The 12,865-nt window shown below is 51.7% G+C and overlaps 2 protein-coding genes across 3 annotated transcripts; one reads left to right on the top strand and one right to left on the bottom strand.

The window, feature by feature from the left end:
- Positions 1–1,837: 1,837 nt before the first annotated feature.
- Positions 1,838–7,863, bottom strand: QPCTL (glutaminyl-peptide cyclotransferase like). 2 transcript variants are annotated; one of them, XM_043435513.1, is made up of 8 exons: positions 7,789–7,863; positions 7,275–7,496; positions 6,698–6,841; positions 5,667–5,948; positions 3,894–4,046; positions 3,694–3,793; positions 3,050–3,166; positions 1,838–2,604 (listed from the first exon to the last, which is right to left on the bottom strand). In XM_043435513.1, the coding sequence occupies exons 2-8, from the start codon at positions 7,482–7,484 to the stop codon at positions 2,459–2,461; spliced, it is 1,152 nt and encodes a 383-aa protein (XP_043291448.1). In that variant the 5' UTR covers positions 7,485–7,496; positions 7,789–7,863; the 3' UTR covers positions 1,838–2,458. The 2 variants fall into 2 exon arrangements, with proteins under 2 accessions (XP_043291448.1, XP_043291447.1); XM_043435512.1 differs by lacking the exon at positions 7,789–7,863 and having other exon boundaries at positions 7,275–7,687.
- Positions 7,864–8,145: 282 nt separating this feature from the next.
- Positions 8,146–12,643, top strand: SNRPD2 (small nuclear ribonucleoprotein D2 polypeptide). Its single transcript, XM_043435514.1, has 3 exons — positions 8,146–8,300; positions 9,679–9,858; positions 12,379–12,643. Coding segments are annotated over exons 1-3 (357 nt in total). The 5' UTR covers positions 8,146–8,298; the 3' UTR covers positions 12,554–12,643.
- The last annotated feature ends 222 nt before the right edge of the window (positions 12,644–12,865 follow it).

Below are 12,865 nucleotides of genomic sequence, written 5' to 3'. Positions count from 1 at the left end.
TGCAAATTCCAGACTGATAAAAAGATGGGTGTACACACAGTGAATCATAGGCAGGATAAATAAATAGAAACAAATACCTAGACACATGCAATGAACGTGTCCAGCTGTGATCTTCAGCAACTGATTTCTCTGAAACTCAGATTCTTAATCTGAAAAAGGAGAATGTTGGACAGCTCCTCAGAAGGCTGATACACTGGAGTGCTCACCGGTTGTGCCCATCAGAGACCCCTCTTGGGACCTTCATAGTGTGAAGCTGGGGGAGGCTGCCTTTCAGGGATGGATGGGAGCTGGGGAAAGCATTATCTTGTCAAGCATCAGCAGCCTCATCAGTAAAATGAGCTCATGATCCTGACCCCAGATTCAAGTGGAAAGCCCCGCCCAGTGTGTGGGTGTAGTGCACTCAGCAAGATGACTTACAGGGAGGCCTGGAGACCAAGGATGGAACTGAACACACTGCTTACTCTTAACACTGAGGTGATGTTTCACCTACCTCTGAGACGGCTGTGATGATAAGGAGACATGTTGCAGTTTTAAGTGCTTGGCATCATGAAATGAACAAACAGGAACTCTCTGATTTGAGACCCTCTTACTACCCTAGTTGCTGATATCTGTCAATTTCCTTTTTTGACTTCTGTCAATTCCACTTCTAAGGGGCTGTTAGTCCCTGCCCTTCTGAATCTCACCGTAACTTGCAGCCAAATAAAAGCCTCAGGAGGAGCTACGTTTTTGGTCAACCATCTGTTGGACCAGCACAGGTGATTTTTAGAAAGAGGTAGGACACGGGCTTAGGAGCACAGCTGTGGGTGAGACTCTGAACTCTGTAAACAACAGTTTGTAATTCTCAGCCCCAGCCACCTCATTTGCAAAATGAGAACCGAAATTGTCCCTCAGCCCACAGGTCCTCTTGAGTCAGCCTTGAGTTGTCTTGGAAAGCCAATGTTCACCTTTACTCTTTTAAGGTTTTTTTGATGTGGACCATTTTTAAAGTCTTTATTGAATTTCTCACAATACTATTTCTGTTTTGGTTTGTTGGTCATGAGGCATGTGGGATCTTCAACTAGGGACTGAAACTGTGCCTCCTGCATTGGAAGCTGAAGTCCCAACCACTGGACCACCAGGGAGGTCCCCACCTTCACTCTCTAACCCTCTACTCTGGCCTGGCCTCCCTGCGGCCTACCAAGTCTCCATCAAAGTCACAAAATCAGCAGGCACAGGGCTGAGCATCAGACTCCCTGCCTAAGTGCTCACCTAGGTTTTCTTTGGAGCAGGTTTGCTAAGCAGCTAGAATGCACCAAACATATCCTTAAGGACAGCATGCCCCAAAGTGCTCATCGTGAAGATTCCCCAGGTGCTTTTAGAGTCCCAGCCTCTGAATCTGCTATTTTTTTTGGCTGTTGGCTTCACTGCACAGCTTATGGGATCTTAGTTCCCTGACCAGGGGTCAAACTCAGGCCCCAGCAGTGACAGCGCCAAGGCCTAACCGCTGGACTGCCACAGAATTCCCCACATTTTTCAAAAAGCACCCCAGTTGCATCTGAAAAATTAGATAGGGCTAGGAAATAATTCCTTGGGCCAGAGTTTGCAGTTACACATGACATCTCTCATTCCTATACTCACAGCCAAAAGGGAAAGGATGGTTTGGTGTAACTATTTTATAGAGAGTTTTAGATCTGACTCATTTCTACTATAAGCACTTTCAAATGATTAAAACCCAATGTTTCCCAATGTATCTGCTGAGGTACCCAGATTCTGTGAGGTGCTTCCCAATAAAGGGGTTCCATGGTGAAATACTTGGGGGAAACAGTGCATTCTTACTCTGGATGAAAACTGCACACCGTGAAATGAAGAAATTCATTTAATGCTGTCTCACCCTGCTTTGGTCCCCTTTTTCATGCAACACCTATCTATACTAGTTGTGCAGAATATGTTTTGCAGAAACACTGGTTTATCGCCCACTGGAGGTGGCAGAATCTGGAGTTCCCAAGGATTGGCTTCTACCTCCTCTGTCCCTGCTTACGGGCAGATCCTCAGTGGGCCCCACATGCCACGTCCCTGTGGGAGTTAGGTTTGGCCTGGTGCAGTAGCAAGGCTGCCATTCTGGAGAATGAATTGCCACGAAAACAAGCCACAGAGAATTCATTTGGTCGAAGGTATTGCTGGTCCGGATGCCAGTCCATGGTCTGCTGATTAAAACTGAGAACGGCACTCAGTCCCTGTAGATGTACAGCCCGAGTGTTTCCTCAGGGCAGGGGCCGGGCTCATTCCTTTGGCTCTCACCCCACGGTGATCTCTCTTGCTTCCACGTCTTTGAAGAGTGGCAGCTTGAGATCAAGAAAGAGCGTCTTCCAGTCAGAGCACAAACAGAGCCAAAGGGGTTAAAAAGGACAAGCCAGCACACCCCAGGAGGGCCTTGGCATGTCTCCTGCTGGGCGTTTCTCAGGGAGTCCTCCTGGGCAGGCTAGAGTCCCAGGTATTCAGTCAGGAATACGGCCAGGATGCGGCTCAGGTTGTGTACCGTGGGTGGGTGCAGGTTGGCCTCGGAGTCATTAGACGTGTGCCAGACAGAGGGGAAGGGCGTGGCGATGAGGTGGAGCACGGGAACTCCTGCAGGGCAAAGAGGAGGCACAGGCCCTTGTCTGGCCCCCGGCTGACCCAGGAGCCCAGGCCCACGCCTGGGCAAGTCTGCCTTCTCTGCCCCAACCCCCCAATTGTGCCACTTGAAGAACTCTGAACAATTCTGAGGGTATGTGTTCATTTAAAAAAAACACATCCAATATATTCATAACACAAATCAGAAAAACTCAAAACTTCATAGCTTATGAAAAGACTAGAAGATCTGAACACTCGCTAGTGCCAGGCACTGGTCCAAGTTCTTTACGTTCAATCCCCTCAGCAACTCTTGAGTTGGGGGGCTGTTAATTATCCCCATTTTACAGATGAGGGAATTGAGACACAAAGAGGTTAAGCGATTTGCCACCAATCCCCAAATCTAGGAAAGGGGCCAGGTCCTATCTGTGGCCCCCTGCCCCCCAATTCCCACAGCAGGTACCTCGGCGGAGGAAGGGGATGTGGTCATCTTCCACAGAGACAGGGGGCTCCCCGGTCTGGAAGTACATCACTTCCCAAGGATGAGACTGCAGTAGGTTCAGTCGGTGCAGGCGCTTCTCTGGATGTGGTAGGGATTGGAAAGCAGAAGGTCAGCCCCTCAAGGGTCAAAGATTCCCCTGCTCACAGATCAGAGGAGGGTGGGAGGCCTGGGGGTAAAGCACTGATCATGCCAATAAGGATGAATGTTAGTTCATCATTCTGGGGTAATGTTAGTTACCCCAGACTACAGGCTATGTTCCCAGTCTCATTTAATCCCTTCAAGTCTAAGGAGACAGACACCCCCATTATTAGCATCATACCTATTTGATAGAGGGAAACTGAGGCTCAGAGAGAGGAGGTCACTTTCCCAAGCTCACACAGCTGGTAAGAAGGAAAGCCAGAATCTGAACCCAGGGCTCTCTGACCCTAGAATCCCTGTCTGTAATCACTTCATTTGACTGCTGTGGGATCTTTTGTGTTTCTGCCCCAGAGCTTTAGGGAGAGGCTAGGGAGGTGGAGGGGAGGCTGGATGGCCCCTCAGAGGCCAGGTGCCTGGTCCTCTCTCCAGCATCCCAGACAGGTGTCTGCCTATACCTTCACCCTTACCAATGCTCCTGAGCCGATGGAACCAGCGGGCAGTGCGAGGGAAGTGACTGTAGAAGGTCGGGTTGGGGGCTCCCAGGAGATCAAGAAGCATAAAGAGCTCCTAGGGAGAGAAGCCAGGACTGAGCAGCCTGGCGGGATGCTGCCAACCTCATGCCCCCCTCCTCCCACCTCACCAGCACCCAGGAGGGCCCTAGTCTTACAATAGCCTGGATCCTGGTGGAGCCCAGGCCGTGGGGTGTAGACTCCATGAGCTGGGCCAGGTGCCGGGAGCCATAAAGTGAGTCCTTGGGTCCCCACTCCTTCAGTGCCTCTTCGCCGTCCAGGAAGAGCAGCTGCAAGGTCACTGGGGCTGCCTGTGGGGGCCAGTGGTCAGGGCCAGCTCAGTGCCAGCCCACCACCTCAACTCACCCACATTTCCTGCCTGTTTGTACAGCTGACTAGGGCAAACAGTCTCCTCACTTGTAGAACCTGCTAGCCAAGAGTACAGTCTGCCTGGATTTAAATCCTGGCTGGGTTGCTCAGTAGCCAAGCAGTAGTGGGTCAGTTACTAAGTTCTCAAAGCATCGACTTCCTTAGGTAGAAATGGGGTGAGTACCACTTCTCATAGGGTAGGATTTGAACCCGGTCCTAAGACAGCACAGGTTTCCCTGGTGGCTCAGTGCTAAAGAATCCACTTGCTAATGCAGGAGACATGGGAAATGTTCGATCCCTGGGCTGGGAAGATCCCCTGGAGAAGGAAATGACAACTCACTCCAGTATTCTTGCCTGAAAAACCCCATGGACAAGGAAGCCTGGCTGGCTACAGTCCATGGGGTTGGGAGGAGTAGGACACAACTTAGCCACTGAACAACAACAATAAAACAGGCTAGGGCAGTGCCTGATGCATAGTAACTAAATAAGGATTAGCTCTGATTGTAAGAGCTATTCCTCAAGTTCATTTGGCAAAAGAGACAGACCCACAAATAAATAATTGTATAAACAATGAAATGAAGTTGGGCAAATGCTTCTAAGAATAACAGGGTCCTGAAAGTTCCTCCAAGGGGGTGGGGGATAATCTGGCCTGGGGAACATGTTTGGTCTGCTAGGCAGGGATGTTTGCACTGAGGCTGAGGAGGACCTGGCCTGGCAAAATGGAGCAGAGGGAAGGGTGTTCCCTGGTGAGGAAGCAGCATGGACCAGGACTGGGGACAGAGAAAGGGCCAGAGAGGTTTGAGAAAAGGCCCTAGGACCCAGCAAGGGCCAGGGAGCTTGGACTCTGTTACAAGAGCACTGGGGTTTCAGCCATGGAAGGGATCTGAGCAGGATAGAGGCATGAAGTGTTTCCATTCATTCCATACATTCTTATTGACATCGTACTTTACGCCAGGCAGTATTCTGGGCAGTATTCAGGAAATACAACAGGAAATAAACACAGCCAAGGGCCCACCTATCTGAAGCTCATTCGAGCTTGGGAGACAGACAAACAAATCAACCTAAAGTCCCATGAGGCATGGAAGAGGGACAAGGAGCTATTTTATGGTGGCTGGGAAGGTCTCTTGGAGGAGGTGACATCAGAGTGGACCCCTGAATGAAGGGTGGGAGCCAGTCAGGAAGGTGTCTGAGAAAAGCACATCGTAGGCAGAGCAAACAGCAAGTGCAAATGCCCTGAGGTTGAGAGTGAGGTCCACAGAGGAGGTGGGAGGCTAGCATGGAGTGAGTGAGGTATGAGGGGTGGGAGAGGAGACCAGAGAGATGAGAGGTCACACCTCATGGGCTAAGAGAAGCACTCTGGCTTATTCACGGAATGACGTGGGAGCCATGGGAGGGTTTTAGGTAGAGAAGGGACAGAATCTGACATTCAGGAAATGGAAAGACCCTCTGGACTCTGGTGTGGAGTGGAGGAAGATAAGACCAGGTAAGGGAGAGTGGCGGTATGGACCAAGGAAGAGACATCCCTCATTCACCCACCCCCACCCTACCCCTGCTCTCCTTACCCTCTCCTTGGCTTTGCCCAGCTCTTGGTCGAGGGCCTGGGCCAGCTCCAGTAGCAGGGAGCAAGGCACTGCCGAATCCGTGGCCCCCACAAAGGGGGCTGAGCCAGATGGGAAGAGCTTGGAGTCGTAATGGCAGGCAAGGGTAAGGTGGCGGGCAGCCCCTGGGTCCAGTGTGGCCACCACATTGCCGAAGTCCAATGGCCCCAGGGGTGTGGAGGCAGTGAAGGGGTCTAGTTCTATATGCCAGCCTGCTGAAAGTGTCCGCAACGTAGCCTCCAGGAACTAGTGGCAATAGAGAAGAGGGAGGGTGGGTGGGGACTGGGGAGAAGGTCAGAAGAAGGGCCATGTGACCTGAACCATGCTGAGCAGTCAGGTTGGCCCACCAATACCACTTTGGTTGAATCGTTCCCTTGAGACACTTCTGAGTACCTACTAAGTGCCAAGCATGGAGTGCCCCCATCTCTTGAAGCCCAAACTAATCACAGCTCACCCTTCCATAGCACTCACTCTGTGCCCAGTCCTTGTTCTAGGAACCCCTATGGAGTGGGGACTGACAATGGTTCCATTTTGCAGATGAGGAAACTGAGGCACAGAGAAGATGAAATTAGTTCAAGGTCATACCAAGTGGCTGAGGTGGATGTGAAGTCAGGCAGTGTTCAAATGACTCTCAATGCCTTCTGGGGAGCAATGTAGAGGTCTGGAGCTAACCCATTTGGGTTGAAACCCTAAGCATACCATTTATTATCTGTGGGATTTGGGCAAAATGCCTAACTATTCTGGGTGTCAGTTTCCTCATCTACACAATGAAGATCAGATTGGTACCCACCTCATTAGGCTCATAGGGCTGTTGCTGATGTGTATAATTAGATTGGGGGGGGGGGCACAGTATAGAGGGCAGTGGTCTGGTGGTTAGCAGAATAGAGCTCCTATTAGCTTCAGTCAGACCCCCAGCTCTGCCACTTGGGCAGGATATCTATTTCCTATTCATTGATAGGCTGTGGGGTCAGGGGTTAGAGGTGGGGTTCTTTTACCTTTCTGACTTGGAGATTGCCCGGGCTGCCCGGAGTCCGCACAACCAGCAGAGGGCGCAGGAAAGTGTTCCAGAGACGCTGAGGGTCCAGTTGCCCCACTACCCTCCGCACCCGAGCTTCGGGGAGGCTTCCGATCAAAGGGCCCTGAGGAAGCAGGTAGGGAAGAGAAGAGCAGAGCATGAAAACGACCCTCATTCCAACCATTTCCTGACTCGGCTAAAGTCCTTCCAAACCCATCCTGCCCAGCCCGCGGCAATCCTGATGGAGGAAATCTAGGCCCAGCGAGAGGAAGGGACTCTTCCAAACAGTGAGTTTAGGATTAGAACCCAGAACTCCCAGTCTTACTACTTCAGACTCTCTCACCGGGTAACCGCTATTACAAAACAAGTCCGAAGCCTCATTGCGTTGGAAAGGGGTATGCGCTCTAAGAACGGAGACGGAGGCACCTGCAGCTAGGGCCATATGGTGAAGACAAAGCCACGTCAACCCAACCTAGGGTCTCCCCCCAAGAGACCCTGGGGAAGGGGAGGCAAGGAGTAAGGGCTTCCGCAGCACCCGTGTCCCCACCCGTCCTCACCCGCAGCTCCCGGCCCAGCGGCAGCTCTTCAGTCTGGCTATGCCAGCTGCTCCAAATTGTATAGAACACCGAGGCTACCGTCAGAGCCAGCAGCAGTAGGGGCAATAACTGTGCCCGCGGTAGAAGGCGGCGCTTGGGCGGTGAGGGTCGCTCCAAAAGGCCGCGTTCTCCGACCCGGAGCCGGGGCCGCCCGCGGCCCCCGGAACGCATGGCAGCTTCGCCCTGAAACCGGTCGGATACGGCGGATAGAGTTAAGGCCCAGCCAAGTCCCGCCCCATGAAATAAGCCGGACCAATGAGCAACAAGAGCGGCTGCACCATCCGCCCTCCCGTGAGCAGTAAAGCCAATGGGACCCTCGTCCTGAGGTCGCGGCTCCTTGCCTCCCAGGGAGCTTTGGGGGTTGGTACCCCCGGGTTGCACAACCCAAAAGGGAGAGCGTAAGAAGTAGGCGCCGCCTCAGCGCAGGAGGGGAAGCCAATGAGAAGCGTTTGATCACCGAAAACATTAGCCTTACTGGGCGCAAATCCACGCCGCTACCGGATGGACCCTCTCCTGGGTCCGGAAAAATCAATATACACGTAAATCAACAGTCCCTGAAGGAAAAGGGGAGGTGCCCATCCCTGAAGCGAGGAGCGGATTGGCTTCGCGAAGGCCGCGCCCCCAGCAGAGCGGGCGGGTATTTGGAAAAGGCTAGTATTTCCCTCCTTCAACCTATGCGGTTCTACAACAAAATGGTTTGAATCAGTCCCGCCTTCTTTTCCTCTCCAAGGTCGTGAATATCTGCCCAGTACTGTCTAGAACGGTGGCCTGGAGCTACTTGCTAAATAAGGGTTCTACTCTACAGACTCTGCCGAGGGCGGAGATCGCTATAGCAACAGGCCACACCCCACTCGCTGGTTGGGTTTGCGCAGGCGCTCACGGAAGTGGGCCGCAGGAAGAGGAAGTCCCGCCTCTGGCTCTCTGTTCCGAAGGCACACCGCGTAGGAGACGGTAGTGACTTGAAAACGCGGTCACCATCATCATCATGTGAGGCCGGGCTGGGTTTGGGTGGCGGGAGTGGGATTGAGGGTGTAAATTTGGCCGCTTACCGGTTGAAGGGGGTAGGCAGAAATGGGGGCGGAAGCAAACATTTGGGGGTAAAGTGGCGTATCTTTCTACTGATGAGTTGCGAAGGGACGTGGGGCCTTTGACGGACCCTGACTTCGGGAGAGGGGACAGCTTTATCAGATAACAGGCTGGGCTTTCCCAAATAAGCAATCTTAATGAAGTGAATTTTAAGAGGAAGCGTTTTTACGAATAAAAACCTGGGAGATGGGGAGTACGGACTTGTAGGAAAAGCGGTCTTAAGGTAAGAGGCTTAGCTGGAGAAGATTGGCTTTTCGATCACATCCGCCATTTGTACGGATAACGAGTTATGGGGATGATTTTACTTATGTATTCATTCAACAGTTATTTATTGAGTGCTTGTGTGTCAGGCTGCTTTAGACCCATAGTTTATACCAGTGAATTACTCCGCTCTTCCCAAGGAAAAAAATTCTCTTCTACATCTTACGGGATGGGAAGAGGCAGGCAGGAAACGTGCTGGTAATAGATACGTAAATTCTAGAGTGTGTTAGGGGATAGGGTGATGAATAAAGAAATAACAGAGCAGGGTAAAACAGTGTGGAATGTCACTTTTGAGAGACAGAACACATAAAGGAGGCAACACTTGAGCAAGAACCTGAAGAAAGTGAGAAAGCAAACCACAAAGATACCTGGGGAGGTACCTAGGCAGAGGGAAAAGTGAATAGAGGGGCCCAAGAAGGTTTGCCTAATATCTTCAAGAACCACTGAAGAGGCCATTGTGCCTGGAACAGAGTGAGGGTAAAAGCTGGGTTTTACTTTTTACACTGAGAGAGGAGTCATGAGAGGGTACTGAAGAGTGAGATGATTCTTGACACCACCCCTGAGACTGCTTTCTGGAGGGCAAACTGTTGGGGAGCATGGGTGGAGGCAAGGAGACCTCTAGGAAAGAGATGATGGAGGTTTAAGCCAAGGTAAGAAATTCAGATTCTGACAGGTTTTGGCGGCAGATGACAGGATTTGCTGACAGATTGAATGTAGGATGTAAGAGAAGAAAGAGTCAATTTGACAGTAGTGCTTTTGCTCAAAGAACCAGAGGGATGGAGTCGCCATTGACAGAGATGAGGAAGGCTGTGGATAGTATAAGTTGGGGTTATGGGGGGTCTGGAGTTCAGTCTAGGACGTGCGAGGATTGGAAATATCCATTAGGCGTCCACGTGGTGATACCAAGAGAGGACTGCGTAGGAGGAGAGGGATATGTGTTAGGGAGACACTGAGGGAGAGGCCGTGAGCACCCAGGCCACGGGCCTTCTCACTGTGGGTTCCATACTTGTCTTCTCAGGAGTCTCCTCAACAAGCCCAAGAGTGAGATGACCCCAGAGGAGCTGCAGAAGCGGGAGGAGGAGGAGTTTAACACGGGGCCACTCTCCGTGCTCACGCAGTCAGTCAAAAACAACACTCAAGTGCTCATCAACTGCCGTAACAACAAGAAGCTCCTGGGCCGCGTGAAGGCCTTCGACAGGTGAGCACCAGGGTCTGGGGAGGTATGCTGTCCGGGCCTCAGTTTCCTTACCTGTGAAATATGCATCATCATAATATCCCGCAGAACAGTCATGAGGCTTCAGTAATACTATGTATGAAAAGCACTTGGCTCAGTACCTAAAACATGATAAATGCTCAGTAAACATATGCAGCCTTTAGTTAGCATTTGGGAAGTGCTTTCCTCACAGTAGATTACTATATAGCAAGATACAGAGCTTTCCCAATTTTTTTCTTTTCTTTCTTTCACTCAGTCATAGTTCCCTATATCCTCCTATCCCTTAAGGAGTAATGGGGGAGTAATAGGGAATTTTAAAAGAAAATAAAAGAGAAAAAATAGAAAAGAAAAGAAAAAAAATTTTTTTTAATTAAAAAAAAAAAAAGGCAAAAATATATCTAGGAATTTCTCTGGAGCTGTTGCGGTCAGTGTGGGTTCGGTTCAGTTTCAGATAGCTCTTCGTTCCAGCTTACACGTCTGGATACCTATAGGCCCCTTCCGGTGTAGTTGGTGCTACCTACAGGGATTTTAATCTGTTGCACTGGTCCCTTCTGAAGCGGTTCCCTTTGTTTATTTGGCTTCTGTTTGCCAATCTCTTCAGTGTCTAATTTCCGCCCTGACCCAGGCGGGAGGAGGTGGTCTCTTGTCTGGTTCGCTAGTTCAGTCCTGCTGCGGGGAGGGAGGGGCGCTGCAGGCAGATATCGCTGTGTGTGGGGAGCACTCACAGTGTTCAGGCCACACTGGGTTTGCCCCCGCTCACGGGTGTGTGTGCTTTCCCAGTCTACACTGCTCAGGCTCCCGTCTGCTCTATATGGAGCGGGCCCTGCGTTGCGTGCGGTTCTGGTTTTTGGGTATTCCACAAAAGCGCGGACTCGGTTGCTCCTGCGTTTTGTGCCTCCCCCTGCCCGAGCAGCTCAGGCGGCCAGGAGCTTGACGGGCGCACTCTCCCCGGGTGCGGTGCGCCTTCTCCCCTCCGCGGTCCCAGCCTCAGTTTCCACGCGCCCCAGTTGGGTGCGTGCGCCTTGTGTTTAGCCGCGACCTTCCCGACGGATGTCGACCATCCAGAATCTCAGGAAGTCTTTGGTTAGAAACTGGAGGCCTGTTTGCAGTGTGGTAGGGGATGCCGTCTCTGGGGCCGAGTTTGCCCCTTCTCTGGGGCCGAGTTTGCCCCTTTCCCCTCCCCCCTGCCTCCTGTCTCTAGCGGGGATGGGCTGGTCCACAGCCGGCTAGCTCCTCTGGACTTGCTCACAGTCCCTTTGTTCTGCGAACGGCCGGCAGTGTGTTCGGCCGGTTAATTTTCTCTCTCTCTTTTGCTATCCCACAGTTTAAGTTGCTATCTCACAAAAGCTCCCTCCGATTGCCCTCAGGGCACTCAGGCCCAGTCCTTACCCTAAGCAATGCCGCCTGCTCCTCTCCGTTCCGCCCCCACTTGCTGGTGGCAGATGTGGCAGTCTGGGGTACTTTTCTGCTGGGAGTTGCTTTCAGGCACGTAATCTGTGGGTTTTGTTTATTTTTCCTCCCAGTTAGGTTGCCCTCCGAGATTCAAAAACTTCCCCCAGACCCGCCAGTGTGAGGGTTTCCTGGTGTTTGGAAACTTCCTCTATTAAGACTCCCTTCCCGGGACGGGTCTCCGTCCCTAGCTCTTTTGTCTCTCTTTTTATCTTTTATATTTTGTCCTACCTCCTTTCAAAGACAATGGGCTGCTTTTCTGGGCGCCTGATGTCCTCAGCTAGCGATCAGAAGTTGTTTTGTGAAGTTTGCTCAGCGTTCAGTTGTTCTTTCGATGAATTTGTAGGGGAGAAAGTGGTCTCCCCGTCCTATTCCTCCGCCATCTTGGCTCCTCCCTATCCTCCTATCCCTTTGGGTGCATGCATGAGGGCTCGGTCGCTTTAGTTGTGTCTAAATCTGTGCAACCGTATGGACTGTGGCTCACCAGGCTTCTCTGTCCATGGGATTCTCCAGACAAGAATACTGGAATGGGTTGCCATGCCCTCCTCCAGGAGATCCTTCCGGCCCAGGGATCGAACTTGCATCTCATGTCTCCTGCATTAGAGCCACCTGGGAAGCCCCCATCCCTTTACCTGCTTTAATTTTTCTTCCTAGCACTTGCTACCACCTGACAATATATTTCAGGTGTCTTTGTTTACCTGCTTCGTGGTGTTCTCCCTTCACTAGCCTGCAGACCCTATGAAGACAAGGCTCTTATCTTTTTTTTTCATTGCTCTAATCATCACAAACGTTTGTTGACTGAGCCATTCCACACTGTCATCACACATGCCCATAACAAGGATACTGTGTTGCTTCACTTAATTTTCACAACAGCCCTAGGAGGCAGGCACCATGAATGTCTCCATTTTAGAGAAGAGGAAACTGAGGCACAGAGGGTGAAGCCCTTTGCCCGAGCCTTGGAGCCCTGCCTCTTCCCCTTTCTGGAGGCAGTGCCGCCCAGAGGAAGGGTCAGGACGCACCCCTCACTCACTTCTGCTGCCTGCCCGTCCCCACCAGGCACTGCAACATGGTGCTGGAGAACGTGAAAGAAATGTGGACGGAGGTCCCCAAGAGCGGCAAAGGCAAGAAGAAGTCCAAGCCAGTCAACAAGGACCGCTACATCTCCAAGATGTTCCTGCGCGGGGACTCTGTCATCGTGGTCCTGAGGAACCCGCTCATCGCTGGCAAGTAGGGGCCTCTTCCCTGCTGTCAGAACTTGCCCCCTGGTTTTGCAAAGACCTGCCCTCTGTAGTTGAAATAATAAAACCGTGTGTTTTTTCTAGTGGCCTCTGCCTTTTCCCAGGGCCTAGAGAGCAGAACAGACCCCAGAGAGGGGTGGCAGGATGTGGGGCCAAGCATGGGCTCAGGCCTCTCTCAACAGGTGAAGAGGCCCAGTCTCTGCCCCTTCCAGGCCTTAATTTTCCCGTCTTGGGCAGAGAGAGCTCTTGCAGTCTTTTGTGTTTTAACTTTTTTCTACCTTCTCATCACTTTCTCCTCCTCCTCC

This window comes from Cervus canadensis, chromosome 18 (genome assembly GCF_019320065.1).
Source record: "Cervus canadensis isolate Bull #8, Minnesota chromosome 18, ASM1932006v1, whole genome shotgun sequence".
Lineage (NCBI taxonomy): Eukaryota > Metazoa > Chordata > Mammalia > Artiodactyla > Cervidae > Cervus > Cervus canadensis.
The sequence above is the reverse complement of the archived record's forward strand: the minus strand, read 5'-3'. Positions and strand labels throughout refer to the sequence as shown.

Coding starts and splice junctions, on each gene's coding strand:
- SNRPD2 (XM_043435514.1), top strand. Junction 9,859..12,378: donor CGCGTGAAGGCCTTCGACAG/GTGAGCACCAGG, acceptor CGTCCCCACCAG/GCACTGCAACATGGTGCTGG.
- QPCTL (XM_043435513.1), bottom strand. CDS start 7,484: ATGCGTTCCGGGGGCCGCGGGCGGCCCCGGCTCCGGGTCGGAGAACGC. Junction 4,047..5,666: donor TGGGCAAAGCCAAGGAGAGG/GTAAGGAGAGCA, acceptor TGGCCCCCACAG/GCAGCCCCAGTGACCTTGCA. Junction 2,605..3,049: donor CATCCCCTTCCTCCGCCGAG/GTACCTGCTGTG, acceptor TTTGCCCTGCAG/GAGTTCCCGTGCTCCACCTC.